The following is a 21,888-nucleotide window of genomic DNA, read 5'->3' on the forward strand; positions in this document are numbered from 1 at the left end:
ATTAAAACATGCCCTTAGCCATTTTGAAACCCCAAGTCTCTCTTTTTTTTAGGGAATATCACAGTGAGGGAACAGAAAAAACAGTTAATACCAATCAGAGTTTAATACAGAGTACGGTTCTATGAGTTATACATGGACATATAAACAGCAGTTGAAATCTAATCCCTATTAGAAGGAAATGCACATTCTTAAATGTGATTATTTTAACTTCATTATGATTAATTTTAATAAAATTACATACAGTTTTCTGGAATCCAGTTTATCATTAATTAAAATGAAAGGTATGATTAATGCCTCCACATTAAAAGTGTTTTTAAAAATTAAGCAAGAAAAAAATACACTAATAAAGTAAATGTGTATTTTATTACTAAATAAGGAAAGTTAATTGGTTTGAAATAATTAGAAATAGACATATTCTAGATTTAAATTGGGTGTAGAATAGAAATCCCACAGAGAATGTAACTTTAATTCAAAAGGTAATACAGTGAATTTTACAAATCATAACTTGAGTGTGGGTGGAAAATCACTTCAGTTTCTTTTTTTGTTTTTGTTCTTTTTTTGCGGTACACGGGCCTCTCACTGTTGTGGCCTCTCCCGTTGCGGAGCACAGGCTCTGGACGCGCAGGCTCAGCGGCCACGGCTCACGGGCCCAGCCGCTCCGTGGCATGTGGGATCTTCCTGGACCGGGACACGAACCTGTGTCCCCTGCATCGGCAGGCGGGCTCTCAACCACTGCGCCACCAGGGAAGCCCTCGGTTTCTTTTTAAAGTGTGCATTCCTGGTCCTCATTTCCAAATATCCTAATGAGATTCACAAGAAACTAAATTCCTAACAAGAATCCCCAGGTAATTCTAATGAGAGACTGTTCCAAGAGAGTATGTACTCATTTTACCACTCAATAAAAGAGCTCAACAGAAATAGTTAATCAGATTTGATAATGCTGCAGCAATGCTAACTATGAGAGTAATAGTAATAATTACAATTACAAGAGCAAACAAATTAATAGCTTTATAGTTGTCAGTCTGCTATGAACTTTCTTTTAATGGTTTCTACCAATCCTTATAAAAATCTGAGTTCCTACAAATTAAGTTTATACTTCTGATAAAGAATTTAGTCTAAGAAAAGAGAAGTTATTTGTCTATGTCCTGTAAGTAGCAAGCATCAGCCCTCTCTCACAGCACAGACTTCTCCCATAATCCTCCCTGCTAGGCACTTCTATTTAAAATCATAATTTTAATAGTGCAAGTTGAAAACAACATATATTTATATAATTACTATGTACCATGTTAATGTATCACATGACTAATAGAAAGACACCTTTCTGATGTTGATTCTTCCCATACAAGAGCAAGGTATTTACTTCCATTAGTCATATCTTTTTTGAAGACTCTCCATAATGCTTCACTATTTTATCTATTGAATTTCTAAAATGTATTGAATGAGTTATTTCTAAATATGTAAATTTTTGTTCTATTGCAACAGAGTTTTTTTTTCTTTCTATGATGTTTCTTATCAATTTTTATTAGGAGAAGTAATTTTGGTATATGATTAGATCACCAATTTAACACATTGCTTATTTTAATTTTTTGTTACATTACTAAAATTTTCTAGGTAATGTATCTGTAAATTGTTAAAATTTTATAACACTTATGCCTCTCATATAATCATATGATAATTGAAAAAATGCATATTAATCAAGAACTGTGTCAAGCACTGCATTGAGTGTTGGAGTGAAAAAAACAAAAAGCAAAACCTTGCCTCATTAAACTTACAATTTACTGGTAATCTCAGGCATTTGCCAAATAATCATACAGAAATATAATTCCAAATTAGATAGGTTCCATTAAGAAAATACAGAAAGTTTTTTTCTCAATAAATTTATTATTTTATTTATTTAGTTTTGGCTGCATTGGGTATTCGTTGCTGCACACAGGCTTTCTCTAGTTGCACGCAGGCTTTCTGTAGTTGTGGCGAGCGGGGACTACTCTTTGTTGCGGTGCGAGGGCTTCTCATTGCAGCGGCTTCTCTTGTTGTGGAGCACTGGCTCTAGGAATGCGGGCTTCAGTAGTTGTGGCTTGCGGGCTCTAGAACGCAGGCTCAGTAGTTGTGGTCCACAGGTTTATTTGCTCCGCATGTGGGATCTTCCCGAACCAGGGCTCAAACCCGTGTCCCCTGTATTGGCAGGCAGACTCTTAACCACTGCGCCACCAGGGAAGCCCAAGAAAATACAGAAAGCTTTTAATGTATGCCACGGGGCATGTGATTAGCAGTTCAGATTTTAGAGAAATGCTGCAGTTAACTAGAAGTGTTACGGAATATTATTTTACATGGGTGGCACTATTTGAAGCTCCAGGCATGAGGGAAAACAGGGCACAATGGAGAGCCTAGGGCCTGGTGACTGAGGCAGAGACCACAAAGGGGAATGAGATAGGAGAGTGTATTATCTACTGCTGTGTAAGAAATTACCTAATTTTAATGGTTTCTAACAATAAAAATGTATTTTCTAACAGTTTTTGGGAGTCAGGGATCAGAGTGTGACTTAGTTAAGTACCTTTGTCTAACATCAATACTGAAATTATAGTCTGTAGGCCACCTGGGGCTCTGGTCACACCTATAGACTCCAAGTGAGGAGTGATAAATCCAGTTACAAGTCCATTCATGTGGTTGTTGGCAAGTCTCTGTCCCTCGACACATGAGCCTCCTACAGGGCTGCTCGACAAGGTGGCCTAACATGGTGATCAAATCCAAGAAAGCATGAGAGAAAGCAGCCAAGATGGAAGCCAGTCTTTTTACAGCCTAATCTTGGAAATGACAAGTCACCCCTTCTGCTATTCTATGTTACAAAGGGCTCCATAAGTCCAGCCTCCACCACCCACAGCCCCTCCTTCCGCGACCCACACCACCACACACACACATGCACACTCCATCCTTCCAATCTTCTCCATCTCACTGTCTATTGTTTCTGTTCCCAGGTTGACCATAAGCTGTGGCTGAACCATAAAAATCTTCACGTACGCACAAGCTGACAGTGCTTTGCAAAACGCCCATACTGTGCCCCTCTTACTCCCTGTCTGACGACTTCTTTGTTTGAGCCGTTACAGGACCTCTTTTGGCACGTTCCTTTGCACAACCTGAAAGTATGTGGGAGTTAATCTCCCAAGGGATAAACTTTGAACAGTAGGATTCAGTAATTTGTTGGTAAATTCAGTCCTATTTATCCCTTGCAATAGAAGGACCCCAAATGAAGCTAGTATGGATTTTTGAGAGTGATCATGGTATTCTGTAATTTGTCTTAGTGGTAGGCAGTTCAATAATCTATACTTGTGTCATCTCTCCCTTCCTCCTTGCCACTTTGTCTTTCACTTCTCCCTAGAAATGAACATAACTCCTCTGCCTCAGGCTCAGCTTTCTGGAAAGACTAAGCTACCAGTTTGTACTTAGAATGCTAATCTTCAGGGTGGAATTTCGGAACTGAATTTTACCCTCAACTGAAAGCAATAAGAACACCATGTAACAGCACAATCACTAAAGATTTTATGTGTCATTTGGTTGAGGTATAGGTGGAAGGTGAAGAGTTCAGATTTATAATGGCTAAGGCACTTGAGCAGTATGACAGCAAAAAATAATTATAAGAACTGTGAAGTGGGTTGGCTTTTTATAAACTGCTAACCATAAGAATGTACTGTAAACCGTTGTTATTTTTAACCCAAATTTTAGTATAAAAATATGTGACCTTCAAAAATTAGAAGTTTGCATTCCTATATCCCTTACCTAGAGTTTCCAGGTTTCATTATTTGCTATATATCTTTTATCTCTCACCCTCGGTCTACCTAAACATACACTCACAACAATACACATTTTGATTACATATTTATCAATTATTTAAAACTAAGTTTCTGATACTTCACACAAATATTTTAGCTTGTATTTCATTTTTTTAAAAGATATTTTATCTAATTGTAATTATCACATCCAGAAAATTTAAGCCTGATACACAAAATGTTCTTTACTATTTATGTCATGTGTTCAATATAACAATTTTCCCCAAATATGCCACTGAATATTTTTCTAGTTGTTTTTTTTTCTTAGTTCTGATCCAAGATCTAATAAAAGATCACATATTGAATTTTCTGGTCATCTAGAACAACCCATATTCCTTTTATTTTTATAACGACGTTTTCACAGTTGTGACTGAGAATTTTCTTCACTTACTTCCAAATACCAGGAATGAACTTGACTAAAGGCTCCAAATCCACCACTCTGAAATCCAACTCTGTGATAACACTGAGGTCACAGGCTATCTACGGGACTCCTCTTAGAGCTGATGTTGCCAGTAACAATGTCCCTTTATTTTCCATTCTTGATATTGAAATTTTTCATTCTTATAGGAAGCTCTTCTCCCTTTTTTCTTGGTCACTGTAACTAGAAGTTTGTCAATTTTATTGAACTTTTCAAAGAATATGCTTTTATTTGCATTGATTTTTTTTATTTTTCTATTTTCAATTTCATTAATTTCTTCTCCATTCTTTATTACTTCTTTCTACTTGCTTTGGGTTTAGTTTGCTCTATTTTTCTTTAAAAATTTCTTAATATGGGGCTTCCCTGGTGGCGCAGTGGTTGAGAGTCTGCCTGCCGATGCAGGGGACACGGGTTTGTGCCCTGGTCCGGGAAGATCCCACATGCTGCGGAGCGGCTGGTCCCGTGACCCATGGCCACTGAGCCTGCGCGTCCAGAGCCTGTGCTCCGCAACGGGAGAGGCCACAACAGTGAGAGGGCCGCGTACCACAAAAAAAAAAAAAATTTCTTAAGATGAAAAATTAAATTATTGATCTGAGTCATTTCTTCTTTCCTAATATAAGTATTCAATACTATAAATGACCCTGAAAGCACTGCTATAACTGTATCCCTCATATTTTGATGTGTTGTATTTTTATCTGTATTTCATACAGACTATTTTTTCATTGGTTTTAGACTTCCCCTTTAACCCTGGGTTATTTAGAAAGGGGATGTTTAATATCTAAAGATTTGAGAATTTTTTAGATTTATTCCTGTTTGACTTATAGCTAAATTCTATTATGCTATTAAAATGTAGCTATGATTTCTACTCTTTTAAATTGTTTGAGATATTTTTATTGGCTTATTATATGGTCTATCTTGTTGAATATTCATATGTCTTTGAAAATAATGTGTATTCTACTGTTGGGTGAATTGTTCTATAAATATCAATTAGGACTATTTGGTTGATAGTGTTCAAATCTTCTATACTCTTACTGTCTTTCTGCCTATTTGTTCTATCAATTACTGGGAAAGGATTTTTGATGTCTCAATTATAATTTTAGAACTGCCAACTTGTTTTACTAACTTCCATTTTTGTCTCATTTATTTTGGTGCTCTGTTATCAGTAATATATATATATATATTTGTATTTATGGTCATTATGTCTTATTGGAGAATTGACCCTTAATGATGATATACTGTCCCATTTTATTCTGGATAGTATTCCTTGTTCCAAAGCTGGCTTTTTCTGATATTAACATAGCTATTCAAAGTTTTGGGGGATATTTTCATGGCATATCTTTCTCCATCTTTTTACTTTTAACTTATCTTTATCAGTATATATTAACTGCATTTCTAATAGACACAGTAGAATTGGATCTTGCTGTCTGATCCAATCTGACAATTGCATTCTTAAGAAAGTTATATTTAAGCCATTCATAAGTAACGTGATTATGGATGTCGTTGGATAAAAACTTTACTAAATTGCTAGCTGTTTTGTATTTATTTAATTTATTATATACTCTTGCTCTGCCTTCTTTTGCATTAAATAAACATTATATAGTATATCATTTTACCTCCACTATTGACTTATTACTTATACATCTCTTATAAAGTTTGTAGTAATTTTCTGCTAATTTAAAATATACATTGTTATATTTTTAATGAATATACCTTTAATTAATCAGGTCCTACCCTCAAATGGTTGTTTCACCTATCATATAAGCTCGTTAAAATTGGCCTTAATATACCCTAAGGCCAGTAGTGTCACTGTTCTTTCTGATTAAAGCTTTTGTCTTGTGGTGGAAATAAAGAGGAAGCATCAGGATGCATATACTTGTCCCACCCACATGACTGTGTTCCCCTCTCCAGTCTGTATCACCATAGGCACTTCTTAGTTGATTTTTCAGATGCTTTGCTGTGAGAGGCCAATGAGGTTCATGAAGAAAGAGTCCTTCAGGGCACGCAGACTCCTCCAGTTTCTTCAGTGCAGTGTTGTTTCACATGGCATTGCCAGCCTGCAATCATCCTTCTTCAAGTATCTGCTCTTCTAGCATCCTACCAATTTTGTTTTGTTGTGTGTTGTTTTAAGAACGTGTTTTTTTCTGTATATAGCAGTACTATTGTATTATTTGGAACATTAGTCTTCTCTTAGATGTCACTTTCTAAGAAAGACAACTTCACATCTGACTCTGACAAACTGTAAATTCTTAAGTATGTATTACCTGCTTGAATTTTCACATAATAGTAAATGTTACACTGAAAATATTTTATGATGAAAGACCTTTGGAATAAAATACCCTTGGAATATTGTAAACAAAGTTTTAACATATTAAACAGGGAACTTTTTAAACAGAAGTACTTAGTAAGTTTCTCACAACTTGACATAACCTTAAATACATACCTTACTTAGAATGATTGCTTCTATCATAGAACAGTCCTATGCTGAGATCTATACCATTATTGAAATAGCTGAAAATCAATGTGTTATTGGGAGATATATAGCCAGGTGTATATTCACATTGTCAGTATGCTTTATAATAAATGCTCAAGGACTTAAAATTATTATAGCTAAGTGATTTGCCCTTGAAATTCAGGGATTACTGTTATGTATTTTGATTCTTGCATTTTATATAATACTAAGTTCATTTGGTTCAGAGCCCTAAATGTTTCCAAATGACTACAATTTTTTCAATGCCAGCAGTTTGGAAAATAATTGCTTTGAATCTCATTTTTTTTTTATTACCCATCATCTACACTATGCCACCCAGACAAGAGAACAGTGAAGTAAAAAAACATTGTTGATTTTTTTGTTACATTACAAAGTCTTCCCATTAACGTATATTGATGTGGAGTTTTTTTAAGTGCAAGGACTAAGATCACTGAAAGTACAAAGTAACATGCCTTAACTTTTGTTGTTTCTGGTAGATAGGCTCTGCTATAGAAATACTGATTTGAAGGATAGTCACAAAAAGTCACAAAACCAGATATGTAAATTTTACATGGATTAGAATATATTAGCTCAAATTTAACTTAATCCTAATTTTAGAAAAGCTACAGAACTTAACAGATAGTCAAGTTAAAAGCTTATTTATTATAATTTGTGATAAGACAAAAGATCATATATTCATACCATTCCACACTTCACAATATATAGGGCATGGAATTTCTAACACTCTTGATATCTTTGGCTTAATCCCATAAAGTTAACATTAAAAACTTCAATATTCTTTGAGAAAGATTAACAATTTAAACAAATATTACATATGGTTTAGGATTTACTAAATGAAAATTGAAATTCCATTCTGAAATTTAGTGATTATTGATTTCTTCAATCCACATAAAATTAATTTCAGGACACCAAGGCACAGTTCAGTCAGATGAGCACAAATTTCCTTATTTTCTCTGTTCAATGTTAGACAAGAAATATTCAAATATAAACCATGCTATCTTCTGTCTGATGATAGTGTGTCAGATACAATGGTGTTCATCAACCCAATCTATTCAGCCCCACTGTTTTCCTAGTCTTCTTTCATCTAAGGAAAGCAATGTAGCATGGTTCCAACAATTAGATGGAAACAAGTCACTGAGTTGAGCTTTTGGGAATGTTTTGAAGAATGGTGAGGCTCCATAGGCAGGCAGTTATGCTTTTGCCCTTAGGCACTTTATGTTTTTTCCACCCTTTCTTCTTATTTATGCTTGGAATAATGGCAGGTTGTTAGAAGATTATCAACCATACTATGAATGGGAGAATGGAATCCACATGCTAAAAATGGCGAAGCAGGAAGATAGAATGTACCTGGGCCTTCAATGGCATTGGTCAGAAGCTGCATGTTTAAGAAAAACTTATAACAGCAACAAAACAACTAAGAGAGAAGAGGAGGTTGAGAGAGAATGAGAGAGAGAGAGAGAGAGACTTAGAATGAAGAATGTTCTTTTATGTTTTTCTCCCTTGTTTGTACTCTTTCTTTGAAAAAGAAAACCATCATAGGATAAAGTGCTAAAAAAATGCTCAATATTTACTTAGTTAACTTATTCAATATGCTTTCCAGAAGAAAAAAAAATCATTACATGAAGTGGTTGACAGAATTGTAAAAATATCTCCCCAAGATTTTTTGTTTCCTAGCTGTTCAGTAAAGCACTGATACGGGTACTGCTGAGAAGAGTCTTTCACATGGAATTAAGGTTACTAATCAATTGCTTTATATTAGGAAGGTTATCCTGGATTACCTGAGTGGATCTAATGTAATCACATGAGCCCTTAAAAGCTAAAGAGGAAGACAGAATCATCAGTCCAAGAGATGAAGCTTAAGGGACTTGACCCACTCTTGTTGGTTTGAAGATGGAGGAATGGGGCCAGGAGCCAAGGAAGGCTAGCAGCCTCTAGAAGCTGAGAAAGATCCCTGATGTCTAGCCAACTGGTAATACCAGCAAGAAAACAGGGACCTTAGCCCTACAACCACAAGGAAGTGAATCCTACCAATCACTCACACAAGCCAGGATGTGGATTCTGCCTTAAAGCATCAAGGAAGGAACACAGCCATGTAGACACGTTGATTTTAGCCTTCTGAGACCCAAGGAAGCTAGACTTCAGACTGTGAAGGCACTGTGAGATAATGCCTGTGTTAAGTCTCTGAATTTGTGGCAATTTGTTATGGCAACATTATGAAACTAATAATCATAGTAATACAAGAGAACCTGTTTAGGACATTTGCAAAAAATGTCCTGACATATTAACCTTTCAAAAATTACTTTCATCAAATTATAAGGCACAGATCAGAGATCAAAACCCTGAAAAATTACTACTAAGAACTCAGTGTTTGAGTGGAGGCAGGGAAGTAAGGATCATGAGATGCAATCAGGGTAGATAGTGTGTGGCTCTGTGGATGGGCCTTTGTGATTGAGTTTCCAATTGGAAGTTTGAAAAATAAATGCCAAAAAACTACACTACTTCAGAGTTTTCACTAGTGTCAGTTTCTAAAAAATCTTACATGAATTACTATAATTTCAAAAAAACATTGATTTTACTAACATTTTATATTGTTGTAACTCTAAGGTTTGAACAATAATGTTTACTGTGAAATACAGGAAATTTATAATTATGTGTTTTTAAATTTTTTGCATGTAAAAAGTAGGTTGATTGAGACTATGCAATCCCATCTATTCACTCTTTGTGATTATACTGAAGTGCCATTCTCTTCAAAAGAGAAGAAAATATAGAGAGCTCAACTGAAATGAAAGGATTATAGTAGTATGAATTACTCATTCATATTAGTGATATATTCAATCAATCCAAAATATTAATTGAATAACCATTATATCCAATGATTTTTATACATAAATTTACCTATATTGCCACAACACAATGCATATTTTGAATGCATTTAAATTATTTTACACACATATACAAAATAAGACTGCTGATGATTAAATTTCACCTCGAAGTATCTTATTAGGTGATTAAATAGTAGGTGGCACAGAGTACAGTGAATAGTACCAACTATTATTTCATCGCTCACTTATAATAAGAAAACATTGAATAAAGAGTCAGTGTTGTATTTATCTGAGTTTCCCAAGCAAACAACAAAATACCTAATACGTAGGAACATAAAAATGCTGTTGGAGTGAACTGTATGTTAATAGTTACACGATTTAAGCAAGAACATGACCAAGGATAAATGTATAACTGAATAGTTATGTTCTGTCATTTTGATAAAAAATTTCAAAATAACACTGAAAAGTCAAGTTTTGTTCTCAATTATTTGCTATCTTTCATTCTCTAAACAAATATTACATGAGTACTTGCCATGTAGCAAGTATCCAAGACATTTAGGGAATGGAAACGAACAAAGAGAGTCTCTGGCTTTAAGAATTTCCTGGACATGTTCGAATGTTTGCCACATGCAATACCTGAAGATGTTTATTAGAGCTTTATTCGGCATGCAGCAAAGGGCAGAGGAGGAAGTGTTTAACTCAAGGTAAGTTGTTTATCTGCTGGGGGAAAATCAGTGAAATCAGCTGAGAAAAACTGTCATGTGATATTATGGTTTAGTTATTCTGAAATGGGAAATAAAAGAATATTTTATACAGAAATATTAAATTATTTTATGGTGTGCAAATTAAATTTTTTGCATTGAGGTTTTTTAAAATGGCAATGTTAATCATGAACTTAAGAAAAAATATAGGTGAAAAAAGAGAAATGAGTTATATTTTTCAGGATTGGGCTGAGGGGAATATACTCCAGGCAGTGGCAACGGAAGATGCAACTTGCAGGGCTGTGAAAACTCATGGAACTTTTGAATGATGACAGGGAGTTCAGAGCCAGAGCAGAGAGGTTTTGTAGGCAGACAGGGATGAGTCTGAGAAGCAAGCAGGAGTAAGATCAAAAAAGTTCTCAAATATATTGCCAACAAGTATTTGACTTCAAGCTAGGCTCTGGGAACTCAATGACAGATGTGAATTGCAGAGGAATGACCATATTTCCATTTCAGAACAATCACACTGGCAACAATGTGGAGAGTCAGAAGGGAGGCCAGAATGTGAGCACTCAAATGAAGAAAAAATGAGCATGAGCCCAATGCCAGCAGAAATAGGGTGGAGGAGAGGGCTTCAAGAAAGGTTTAGGACGTAGAGTCTGTAAGACTTTCTGATTGATTTGAAATGAAGGGGAGGAACTGCCAAAGGAAGATTCAAGGACCACCCCAATTTACTGGTTAGCAAAACTTAACCTATCACACATACTTGTGATAACTATAAACTGAGATTTAAAAAAATCTTATTTATACTTGAATTTCAGAGTTAACCTAAACATTTCCTAATAAAACTTGCCTATAATTATGATTCCTTCTATTTTTTTCCTAATACTCAAAAGCAGTGATTTTACATTTCATGTAATCATGGTATAAGTGGCATGAGAAATACTAATTGCAGAATATTTACTTCAATAAGCCTTTTTCTCATGTGTTTGAATATTTCAAAACATAGTTCGTGACATTAAAGAAAAAATAAAAAAGATATAGTTAATTCTAAAAGGCACCATGAAATGCAAAAGTGCAACCTATACTTAAAAAAAACATTAAAACATTGAGTATTTGTCCACATACATTGCCCACTGATTTGCAGCAGCAGTAATTCATGTAAAAGCTATCATGTAATATACATGAGATTGCTTTTCTACAATCTTGCAGAAAGGATACTTGGAAGTATCCTTTTGTACCAAAACTGGAATCATTTTTCTGATGATAGGGTAAAGTAAGGTGAAGCTTTGCATTTCATGAGTAGTCAGTAAATGTAGGTGGGTGAAATCATTTATTCCTTTCAAACAGATCACAAAATGTGTTATTCTTGATGATTTCCAACAATATTATAAGTCCTTGAAGTAGCACATGTATTTGCAGAAAAAAAAATATACACATAAGCAAAGCAGGGTGAAAGAAACAAATATTTACCCATGATCCCAATAGCGATTATATATATATTTGAAAGAGAGAGAGAGAGGATGCTAGTTAACTGACTAGGTAATCAGACTCCCTAAGCAAAGTCTACCATTACAGGGATTCTAGGAATCTAGGGGTGGGCAGGAATATAGTGATTCTAGTACGTCATAGTGCTTAGTCGCTGGGGAAGCAGTCTGGCAAGAATACATTGGCCAATCTTGGGGCAGCTGGAGGCTGTCAACCAGCTATCCTTCCTGCAGAAGTCTTCCTTGAATAGAGATGTAAGCAAGACACCTCCCATCCATCCCTTGCTTCATACAGATTCTCTTCTCTGTGCATGAGGTTTGGAAAACAGCTCCTTCATCATTTTTATTTTTAAACTTTGTATATGCATTTTTCTTTTGAACCAGAATCATTTTTTTATTTAATTTTTAAAAAAATGTTTGGCCGTGTCCAGTCTTTGTTGCTGTGTGCAGGCTTTCTCTAGATGCGGCGAGTGGGGGCTGCTCTTCATTGTGATGAGCGGGCTTCTCATTGCAGTGGCTTCTCTTGTTGTGGAGCACAGATTCTAGGCACGCGGGCTTCAGTAGTTGAGGCATGAGGGCTCAGTAGCTGTCACTCACGGGCTCTAGAGTGCAGGCTCAGTAGTTGTGGCACACGGGCTTAGTTGCTCCGCGGCATGTGGGATCTTTCCGGACCAGGGCTCAAACCCGTGTACCCTGCATTGGCTGGCGGATTCTTAACCACTGTGCCACCAGGGAAGTCCCTCCTCCGTAGTTCTTGTCCGTGTTTCTGAGGAGAAACTTATGAGAGGTTAGTGGGAAGAGGTACAGACACCATTGCTGCAGGTAGGTTCAGGGTACCATTAATACTCATCCTCTCCCTCCTCAAACACCTATACTAATTTCCTCCTACCCTTAATTATTACCACAGGATTTGGTAGCTTACCTGGCTTTATGACCCAGGATTAGCTATATAATTTTCTGTGTTCAGTGCAAAATGAAATGTAGGATTCCTTGTTCAAATATTACTAAGAATTTCAAAACAGTGACAGCAGAGCAATAGACCAAGCATGAGGTTCTTTTAAGTATGGGGCTCTTCATTTGACCTGTGGGACTGCCCAGGTCAAATGCCCATGAATCTGGCCCTGTTGTGGCCCAAACTTAAATTTCTAAAGGGACTGAGACCGTGGTAATCACCCCTCTGTCTGGCTGGGGTTGCTGCATCCATCCACTCACAGGTACAACTGGGTAAGTTCCAAATTTCATAATGAGAATGCATAATCATTACTGAACTGAGCATGAGGAATTGGATTAATATCATGATTTTAGGTGTGGAAATGGTAAATAGGAGCTTAGAATTCACTAAATTATAAAACTGAAGAATGTTTCAATGTTTATGCCAGTTGAATGGTATTCTTTTAACAATGTTACTTTATTTTCATATGTGATGGGAACCTCCTAATTCCCGAAAAGACCTGTGACTTCTGAAAAAATAAACAATATCTTGAAGTTTTGTGACTTCACACCTACTTTATAAACTAATTGAGCTGAAGATTGGTGTTTAAAATTCTTGTGTTCTCGAGTGGACAGCTTGTGAAAAAAATTGAGGAAAAAATAATACTTACTGGAAAATAAGAAATTTATTTGGTAAAGTATAAAAATATTCTATTGGAGAAGTGAATATGGCCTGTGCATTGCTTATTAATAATAATAAATATTTACAAAGCACCTTCTAGGCACTAGGAAAAGTTCTAATTGCTTTACATTTTTTTTATTCTATGATAAATGCCCCCATTTTATGGATAAGGAAACAGAATAAGTAAATATAGGTAAAAATTTAAGAGTTACAGTCTTAATCAGTTTTTAAAATTAATTACAAATTAATAAAATTCATGTTCTGGTATAAATTAAATTGTGTTTTGAATCATTTACTTTTAAAAATTTTGTTTTAATTTTACTCAAAGAGAAAAAATATACTCCTGAGTTTGATTAGAGAGAAAAGTGGTCACATTTCAGGAACTAGGTAATATATGATCTTTATATACAATGCCAGCACCCAGGAAGAGACTGACTATCATAAGCTGTTTTTTCTCAAAATAACAGCTTTATGGAAATATAGTTTACTTACCATACATTTTACCACTTTGAAGTGTGCAATGTTTAGCATTAGTGGTTAAGTGTTCATTGTTTGGTGTATTCACAGAGTTCTGCAAGCATCACCACTATCTCATTTTGGAATATTTGCATCACCCCAGGAAGAAATCCTTTAGCAATCTCTCCCCTGTCCTTCCTCTTCTTAACTCCTCTTAAACTCATAAGTTTTTCAAAATTGAAAAAAGTCACATTGAATCCTAACCTGAGGCCCCATTTTTTGTTTGTTTGTTTTTAAGCTGTGAGAGACTTATTTGTTTGAAGTTTATGATAATTTTGTGTTTAAGAGATTTACAATGCCAAATTACTGAGTGTTTGATAGTAATGTTAATTTAAATGTGTTACACTAGATATAACAAAATTCAGATTTTTCCTTATGTAGTATGTTTAAGATGGGTTGCTTGTATATTTTAACCCCTTAACATGACTGCATTGAATTTCTATGGTAACAGCATTTCTGCAAAAACATAAAAACATTCAGAGGCTGTGCCCTCTCTCCTTTTCCTGTTGCCTTTCAAATCAGGAGAACATGTCTCTCCAGAAGTCACTGGAATGCCCTACATACATTTATTATTATTGCTATTTCCATCCCCCAAATTAATATCAAAACTACCATGATAGCTTTGTAAAGAAACCATTTAGGACTACTCATGAGAAAGAAAATTATCTTGGATAATGACAGAAAAGAAAAAAAAATACAGTTAGAAGATAGGAAGTCAAATTCAAACTGTTTGGCCTAATCCTGAATGTATCATTTTCATTATATAGTCAACTTCTGCTGTGCCCACTTGACTTTATGGCTTAATGATATGATTATGCCCAGTTGATGATGAGTAGCTCTGGTCATAGGATCGCCCGAAATCCTAGTCATGTTTAAATAGAACATAGTGGTATGTGAGAAGCTCTTACTCATACTAAGAGTAATTTACTGTCACAGCAACCAAGACTTTGTCCCTCAACTTCAATTAGGCTATGATGTTTTATCATAATATTTCATTCCTCTCAGATTTCCTATCTTTGGTTATAGGACCAGATGGTTTCACTGGTGAATTCTACCAAATATTATAAGAAGTCATACCATTCCCTCTCAAACTTCTCCAAAACATAGATGAGGAAAGAACACTTTGAAATTCATCTTACAAGGCCATCATTACCTGATACAAAAGCCAGACAAGGATATACAAAAAAATTAAATTACAGGTCAATATATGTGATGAACATAAATGCAAAATTACCCAATAAAATATTAGTAAATCAAATTCAACAGTACATTAAAAGGATCATACACCATGATCAAGTGGGCTTTGCTTCTGGGATGCAAGGATGGGTCAACACTTGCAAATTAATCAATGTGATTCACCACATTACAAAATAAAGGATAAAATCCTGTGATTATCTTAATAGATGCAGAAAAAGCATTTGACAAATTCAACATCTTTTCCTAATAAAAAACTCTTAACAAAGTGGATATAGAAGAAATTTATCTCAACATAATAAAGGCCCTATATAACAAGCCCACAGCTAACATCATAATCAGTGATGAAAAGCTGAAAGCTATTGCTCTAAGATCAGGAACATGACAAGAATGCCTGTTCTCACTATTATTTAACACAGTACTGGCAGTCCTAGTCAGAGCAATTAGTCAAGAAAAAGAAATAAAAAGCATTCAAATCAGCAAATAATAATTTAAATTGTCTCTGCTTGCAGATGATATGATATAATATTTATAATAGACTTCACCAAAAGACTGTTATAACTAATAAACAGTTTCAGTAAAGTTGCAAGATACAAAATCAATATACAAAGGTCAGTTGTGTTTCTATACACTAATAATACCTATCAGAAAGAGAAATTAAGAAAATGATCTCATTTACAATTGCATTAAAAAGAATAAAATACTTGGTAATAAGTTTGATCAAGGAGGTGAAGGATTTGTACACTCAAGAATTGTTCCAGATTGAATGTTGAGCATCTTTTCATGTACCTGTTGGCCACTTGAGTGTCTTCTTAGGAAAATGTCTACTTAGTTCTTCTACCCATTTTTTAGATGGATTATTTTGTATTGAGTTGTATGAGTTCCTTATATATTTTGGACATTAACCCTTTACTCTGTATATGGGTTGCAAAAATTTTCTCCCATTCTGTAGGTAGCCTTTTCATTTTGTTGATTGTTTCTTTAGCTGTGAAGAAGTTTTTTAGTTTGATATAGTCCCACTTGTTGATTTCTGCTTTTGTTGCTTGTGTTTTTGGTGTCAAATCCAAAAAATCATTGCCAGGATCAAAGTTAAGGAGCTTTCCCTACATGTTTTCTTCCAGATGTTTTATAGTATCAGGTCATATGTTGAAGTGTTTAATCCATTTTGAGTTAATTTTTATGAGGAGTATAAGATAGAGGTACAATTTCATTTTTCTCCATGTGGTTATCCAGTTTTCCAGACACCATTTGTCGAAGAGAGTATTTTTTTCCCAGCAAAATAAGGTATCAAAGAGGTATCAGCACTTCTGTCATTATTGCAACTTTACTCAGAATAACCAAGATATGAAAAAACTGAAGTGTCCATCAATGGATGAGTAAATAAGATGTAAAATATATATGTATGTATATATATATATATTTATATTATAATTAATATTATATATATATATAATTCAGCCATGAAAAAAAATGAAATTCTGCCATTTACAACAACATGGATTTATTATGCTAAATGAGCTAAGTCAGACAGAGGAAGATTAAATGCTGTATGATATTACTTATTTGTGGATTCTAACAAAGATAAACTTGTAAAAACAGAGAGTAGAATAGTGATTACCAGGGGCTGAAGGTTGGGGGATTGGGGAGATGTTATTTAAGGATACAAGCTTAAAACTAGTAGATAAATAAATCCTGAAGTTCTAATGTATAGCATATAGTAATTATAGTCACCAATACTGTATTATGAACTTCAAATTTACCAAGAGACTAGATCTTCATTGTTCTCATCACAAAGAAAGAAGTGATAATTATATGACACATTAAAGGTATTAGGTAACACTATGGTGGTAATCATATTGCAATATATAAATGCATCAAATCAACACATTGTACACCTTAAAATTACACAGTGTTATATGTCAATAGTATCTCAATTTAAAAAAGAAAAAAAAGTAATTGGTTGAATAATTTAGTTATCAGAATTGATGTATGTGTAACTTTACCACCTCAACGTGACACCCTGATTTCTGTCTAGTCTAAGCTTCAGAATTCAGTTTTACAGTTGTAAATTAGAAATGAGGATTTTGAAAAGTCCTACACATAAATCCATGTAGATACATATAGCACGTGCACACACACACACACATCATACTTTGTATATCTATTTTGAATAAAAAATGGAATAAGCAGGTGAGTAGTTTCAAAGTTGAAGATTTATTCATTTTTGGAAATTTTTAGGTAATTTTAGTCAGTTTTATATAAATATCAATATACTATATGTTGGCTGCCATTGGTCTAAAAATCTACCAGATCTTCCAGCTCCATGCTACTAATAATATCTACTACTGTTGTGAGCTGAATTGTGTCCCCCCAAAAGATATATTGAAGTCCTGAACCCAGGCACCTGTGAATGTGACCTTATTTGGAAACGGGGTCTCTGTGATTTAACCAACTTAAGGTAAGGTCATATTGGATTGAGGTGGGCCCTAAGTCCAATGACTAGTGTCCTTATAAGGAGAAAGAGACACAGAGAGGTAGACATGCAGGGTAAAGGGCCATATGATGACAGAGGTTGGAGGGATGAAACTTCGAGTCAAGGCACGCCAAGTATCTGCCAATGATCATCAGAAGTTAGGGAGAGGCAATGAAGGATTCTTCCCAAGAGTCTCCAGAGGGAGCCTGGCACTGCTGATACATCAATTCCAGACTTCTAGCCACCAGAACTGTGAGAAAATAAATTTCTGTTGCTTTAAGTCATATACTTGTAGTATTTTGCTATAGCAGCACTAGGATATTAATACACATACTATATACAATAGTAGATTGGCCAGTGATATTCCAACTGGGTAAACATTTCTTTGACATGTTCTTACACAGATGGGCATTCACCATACCTTAATGACTTGCAATTTATAATTTTGCTTCTGTGACAGACCCATGATATGAACTTTGGAACAACAACAACAAACAAAAAGTACTGGGTGAAAGAACAGTATTGTTTCTCCTGAGAGACAATTAGAAACTGGTTTCAGACAGGCTGGAAGTAGAGAATGCAAATTTTCTGTTAAAAATCAGTGGAATAAAAGCATTTTATTTCAATCTCATCTTTTCGACCCCTGGCAAATGCCTAAAAGAACAAAAGAATAGTAGAGCTTTTCTGCCTCCGCTGCGGCGATGGCGCCAGTGAAAAAGCTTGTGGTGAAGGGGGGCAAAAAAAAGAAGCAGGTCCTGAAGTTTACTCTTGACTGTACCCATCCTGTAGAAGATGGAATCATGGATGCGGCCAATTTTGAGCAGTTTCTTCAGGAAAGAATCAAAGTGAATGGAAAAGCTGGGAATCTCGGAGGAGGTGTTGTAACAATCGAAAGAAGCAAAAGCAAGATCACTGTAACTTCCGAGGTGCCTTTTTCCAAAAGGTATTTGAAATATCTCACCAAAAAATATTTGAAGAAGAATAATCTCCGTGATTGGTTACGCGTAGTTGCTAACAGCAAAGAAAGTTACGAATTACGTTACTTCCAGATTAATCAAGATGAAGAAGAGGAGGAAGATGAGGATTGAAACTCAGTTATCTGGAGTATTTTGTATGAATTCTTAAATAAAATTTAGGAAACAAAATGGTGGCTTTCCTTGTATCTCTGCAGTGTGGATTGAACAGAAAATTGGAAATCATAGTAAAAGGGCTTCACTTGGGCTGCCACTCACTTACTTGTAATTAAACTTTTTTTCTGCTTGAAAATTTCAATTCTTTTGGTAGAAATACCAAAATGTGTAAGTCTCCTTCAAGGGAACTGACTACTGTTTGTCATTGAACCGGTGGATGAGGGCGTGGAGATGTGAGTTCAGTTAGTTACTATTTTACACAAAAAGGGGTGGGTCAGTTTCATCAGGTACTTTTCTCAAAGATTGAGGAATACAAATGTGGGAACTCCTGATTCACTGAAAGCAGATCCAGTGACTTGTTTCTGAGGTTCTTTTTTTGGGAAAGTGGCAGTGTCGATAAAATGCAGGCTTCTGGGACATTTGTCTTCATTTTCTGGTTACAAATTACTCTTGATGGACACAGTTATTACTATGTATGTTAATCCTTTTTCTTCCTGTAGAAATAAAATGTCCTTTTGCTTCGCATATTCTACTACACCTCTGGAAAGGGTCTGGAGAGCGACTGTAAAAGTCACAGGTGTTCAATTAAGGAAAGGTCTACAAAATACGAATTTGTAAATAAGCATTGTTTCTACAAGTCGTTTCACCAAACTGTCACTATGAACCCCACCAGGGGAAGCTGGAGATGAGGAATAGTGGAGCTTCCAAAGGTGGGTGTCGGTGAGGTTGCCTGGGGTCAGGCTCAGAATCCCAGAGTTCTGGAGTCTTACCCTGGGGGCAGGTGTGGAAGAGAGGGTCCTGGGAGACAGCTCAGGCTGAAGAGAAGTCTTGAGATGCCCAGGGAGTAGTCCCTTTCACACCATTTAGGCCACGGCTGGGCTTAAAAGTCATTCTACAAACACGTTAAGCAGGGCCAAACTGAAAGGGCTTCCCACGATATTGGGGGTTCTGCTGTACGTGTACAGGCTAGAGATCTGTGAAAGGTCATTAATGAGATCATAAAGATGTGATTGTTGCTGACAATATCAAGAGTGACTTTGAGAAGAGATCCTGATGCTTTATGGTGCCCTCTAAAATTTAAATTTTACAGGAATGTCTGCATTGATTTAAGGTTACGTTGTATCAAATTCATGTCTTTCAAGAGCTTGCCTAGGGTGCCTTTCCACACCTGAAATTCTTGTGATCTTGCTAGTTGCATAGCTGGAAATTAAATGTTTTGAGTCATACCTTGGCTCCAATTTAACATTTGGTGCTCCTTGGCTTGAATTTAACATGTTGAGGCTTTGTAATTTCATTTGTGGTAAAGGCTCTAGCATTTTCTATTTCTATGCAAATTTCTTGAAGCAGAATTGTTTGCATGTTTCTCTGCCCTAGAGAAGGCATTGTTTCTTTCCAATTTAACTGAGGCATCAGTTGCTCTTTGGTGCTGTCCATTACCATGATTATTAACTTTGTTAGCAAGTTTGTGACTTGGGTTTGCAAATTTTACTTGTTTGTTGCATTGATGTTCCCTTGTAGTAATTCTTAGTTTGGTTGTAAAAAAATTAGCCCTGGGCTGAAATTAGCATATAAGTTTTTTTTTTAAAAAAACTATTTCCAGAATCTAAAACTTGTAATAAAATTGAAACTTTTTGGTTTTTCTATGCCTTTTGAACTCTTGTATTTTGACTTTTGATCACATTTTATATTAAAGTGGCTAATGCATGGCTACTATTATTGTACAAGGCTTTTTTTTTTTTAAAGGATTGGCATGTTAATTTGTTTAGCAACAATAAATTGGTTGTTTGTCCTCACTGATGAATTGCTGTACCAACAATGACCTTGGACTTCATTAAAAAAAAAAAAAAAGAATAGTAGAAAATCCAAGATTTAATATAATAGAAAAAAAAAAACTTCAATATACAAATAGAATTATACTAGCCAAAAAATGTGAAATATTAACCTAAACAAGAGTGCGTGATATTTATTTTCACAAACTTCCTCAGTCTCCAAGATATTTGTACATTTCCAAAAAATATTAAGTATCTTATTCTGCACAACCTCTACAAAATGACAATTAAGACATCAAGAGTTATAGGAAGGCTCCGGGTACTGTGGAATATATCCTGTTGGGACCCAGATATTTGCGACAGAAAAGCAGATACCTGGCAAATAAAAAACAAATAAATAATAAAAATAAATAAAACCATCTGTACACTTTCTTTCCTAGCCTGAAAGTTACTTCACTGAGAGCTGAATAGAGGAGAGAAGGAAAAGTATTGCCATAGACTAAATGTTAGTGCCCCCATTCATATGTTAAAACTTAATTTACAGTGGGATGCCATTTGGAGGTGGGGCCTTTGGTTGGTGATCAGGTCATAAGGGCAGATCCCTCATGAATGAATGACACCAAACCTGCTGGCACCTGATCTTGAATTTCCCAGCCTCCAGAAGGGTGAGAAATAAGTTTCTGTTGTTTATAAGTCACCCAGTCTACGGTAATTTGTTATAGCTGCCTGAATGGGCTAAGACAGGAATAGAGGAGGCAATCCATGATTTTATAAGTTGAGGGGTGCTCTGGATACTCTAGCTTTCAATATGATGGGCTCTCAATATTACACTTTCCTTTCTGCACTTTCTTCTGTACTTTTGAGGGATAAACATGCAAGCCACATATTTCAGACAACCTAGCTTTCTGAATTTCTCTTGGTTTCTGCCAATTGGAGGCACTAGATGGAATTTAGAAGGAAGAAAGAAGAAACAGAATATTACTTTGCTATTTCAGTTTCTTTCAGCACCTAGGGGCTGTGACAGTAGCAGGACCATAACGACAAAAGAAGGCATCTTGCTCATGGTCTTCTTGGCATGGAACCTCCATTCTAGGAGAAGAGCATGCAGGGGTGGAGGCAAAGAAAGGCAGACCAGTTCTACAATATACAAAAATTTATTGAATTAAATGCTCGCGAAATGGGTGAATTTTATAATATTTAACCTATATTTTATAAAGCCGTTTTTTTAAAGGTGATTTTAGGCAGCAGTGAATGTCAGCAACTTTGAGAGTAATTTAGCAGCAATGGTAGAGTGGGCTCCTGGTTTTTGCTTAATAGCAAAATACATTTCTTACAGTAGCAGACACAGACAGAGAGCTTACCCCTCATACTGTCAGCAGCTCTGGGGCGAAAATGGTCACATGAGCTGTAGTCTAAGGCAGTGACAGTTTCTTGATCTATGAAGAACAACCCTCCTC

The 21,888-nt window shown here is 35.4% G+C and overlaps 1 protein-coding gene and 1 long non-coding RNA gene across 2 annotated transcripts; one reads left to right on the forward strand and one right to left on the reverse strand.

Annotated features, from left to right (window-relative positions):
• Positions 1-11,566: 11,566 nt before the first annotated feature.
• On the reverse strand, positions 11,567-16,148 carry LOC137201784 (uncharacterized). Its single transcript, XR_010932327.1, has 2 exons — positions 14,943-16,148; positions 11,567-12,503 (listed from the first exon to the last, which is right to left on the reverse strand). It is a non-coding gene; the product is annotated as an uncharacterized lncRNA (long non-coding RNA).
• A 2,048-nt stretch (positions 16,149-18,196) lies between these two features.
• Positions 18,197-18,677, forward strand: LOC137201785 (large ribosomal subunit protein eL22). Its single transcript, XM_067696134.1, has one exon. It carries the CDS (start codon positions 18,234-18,236, stop codon positions 18,618-18,620), a length of 387 nt encoding a protein of 128 aa, XP_067552235.1. The 5' UTR covers positions 18,197-18,233; the 3' UTR covers positions 18,621-18,677.
• Positions 18,678-21,888: the final 3,211 nt, after the last annotated feature.

The sequence above is a fragment of the Pseudorca crassidens genome, chromosome 11 (assembly GCF_039906515.1).
Source record: "Pseudorca crassidens isolate mPseCra1 chromosome 11, mPseCra1.hap1, whole genome shotgun sequence".
NCBI classification, from domain to species: domain Eukaryota; kingdom Metazoa; phylum Chordata; class Mammalia; order Artiodactyla; family Delphinidae; genus Pseudorca; species Pseudorca crassidens.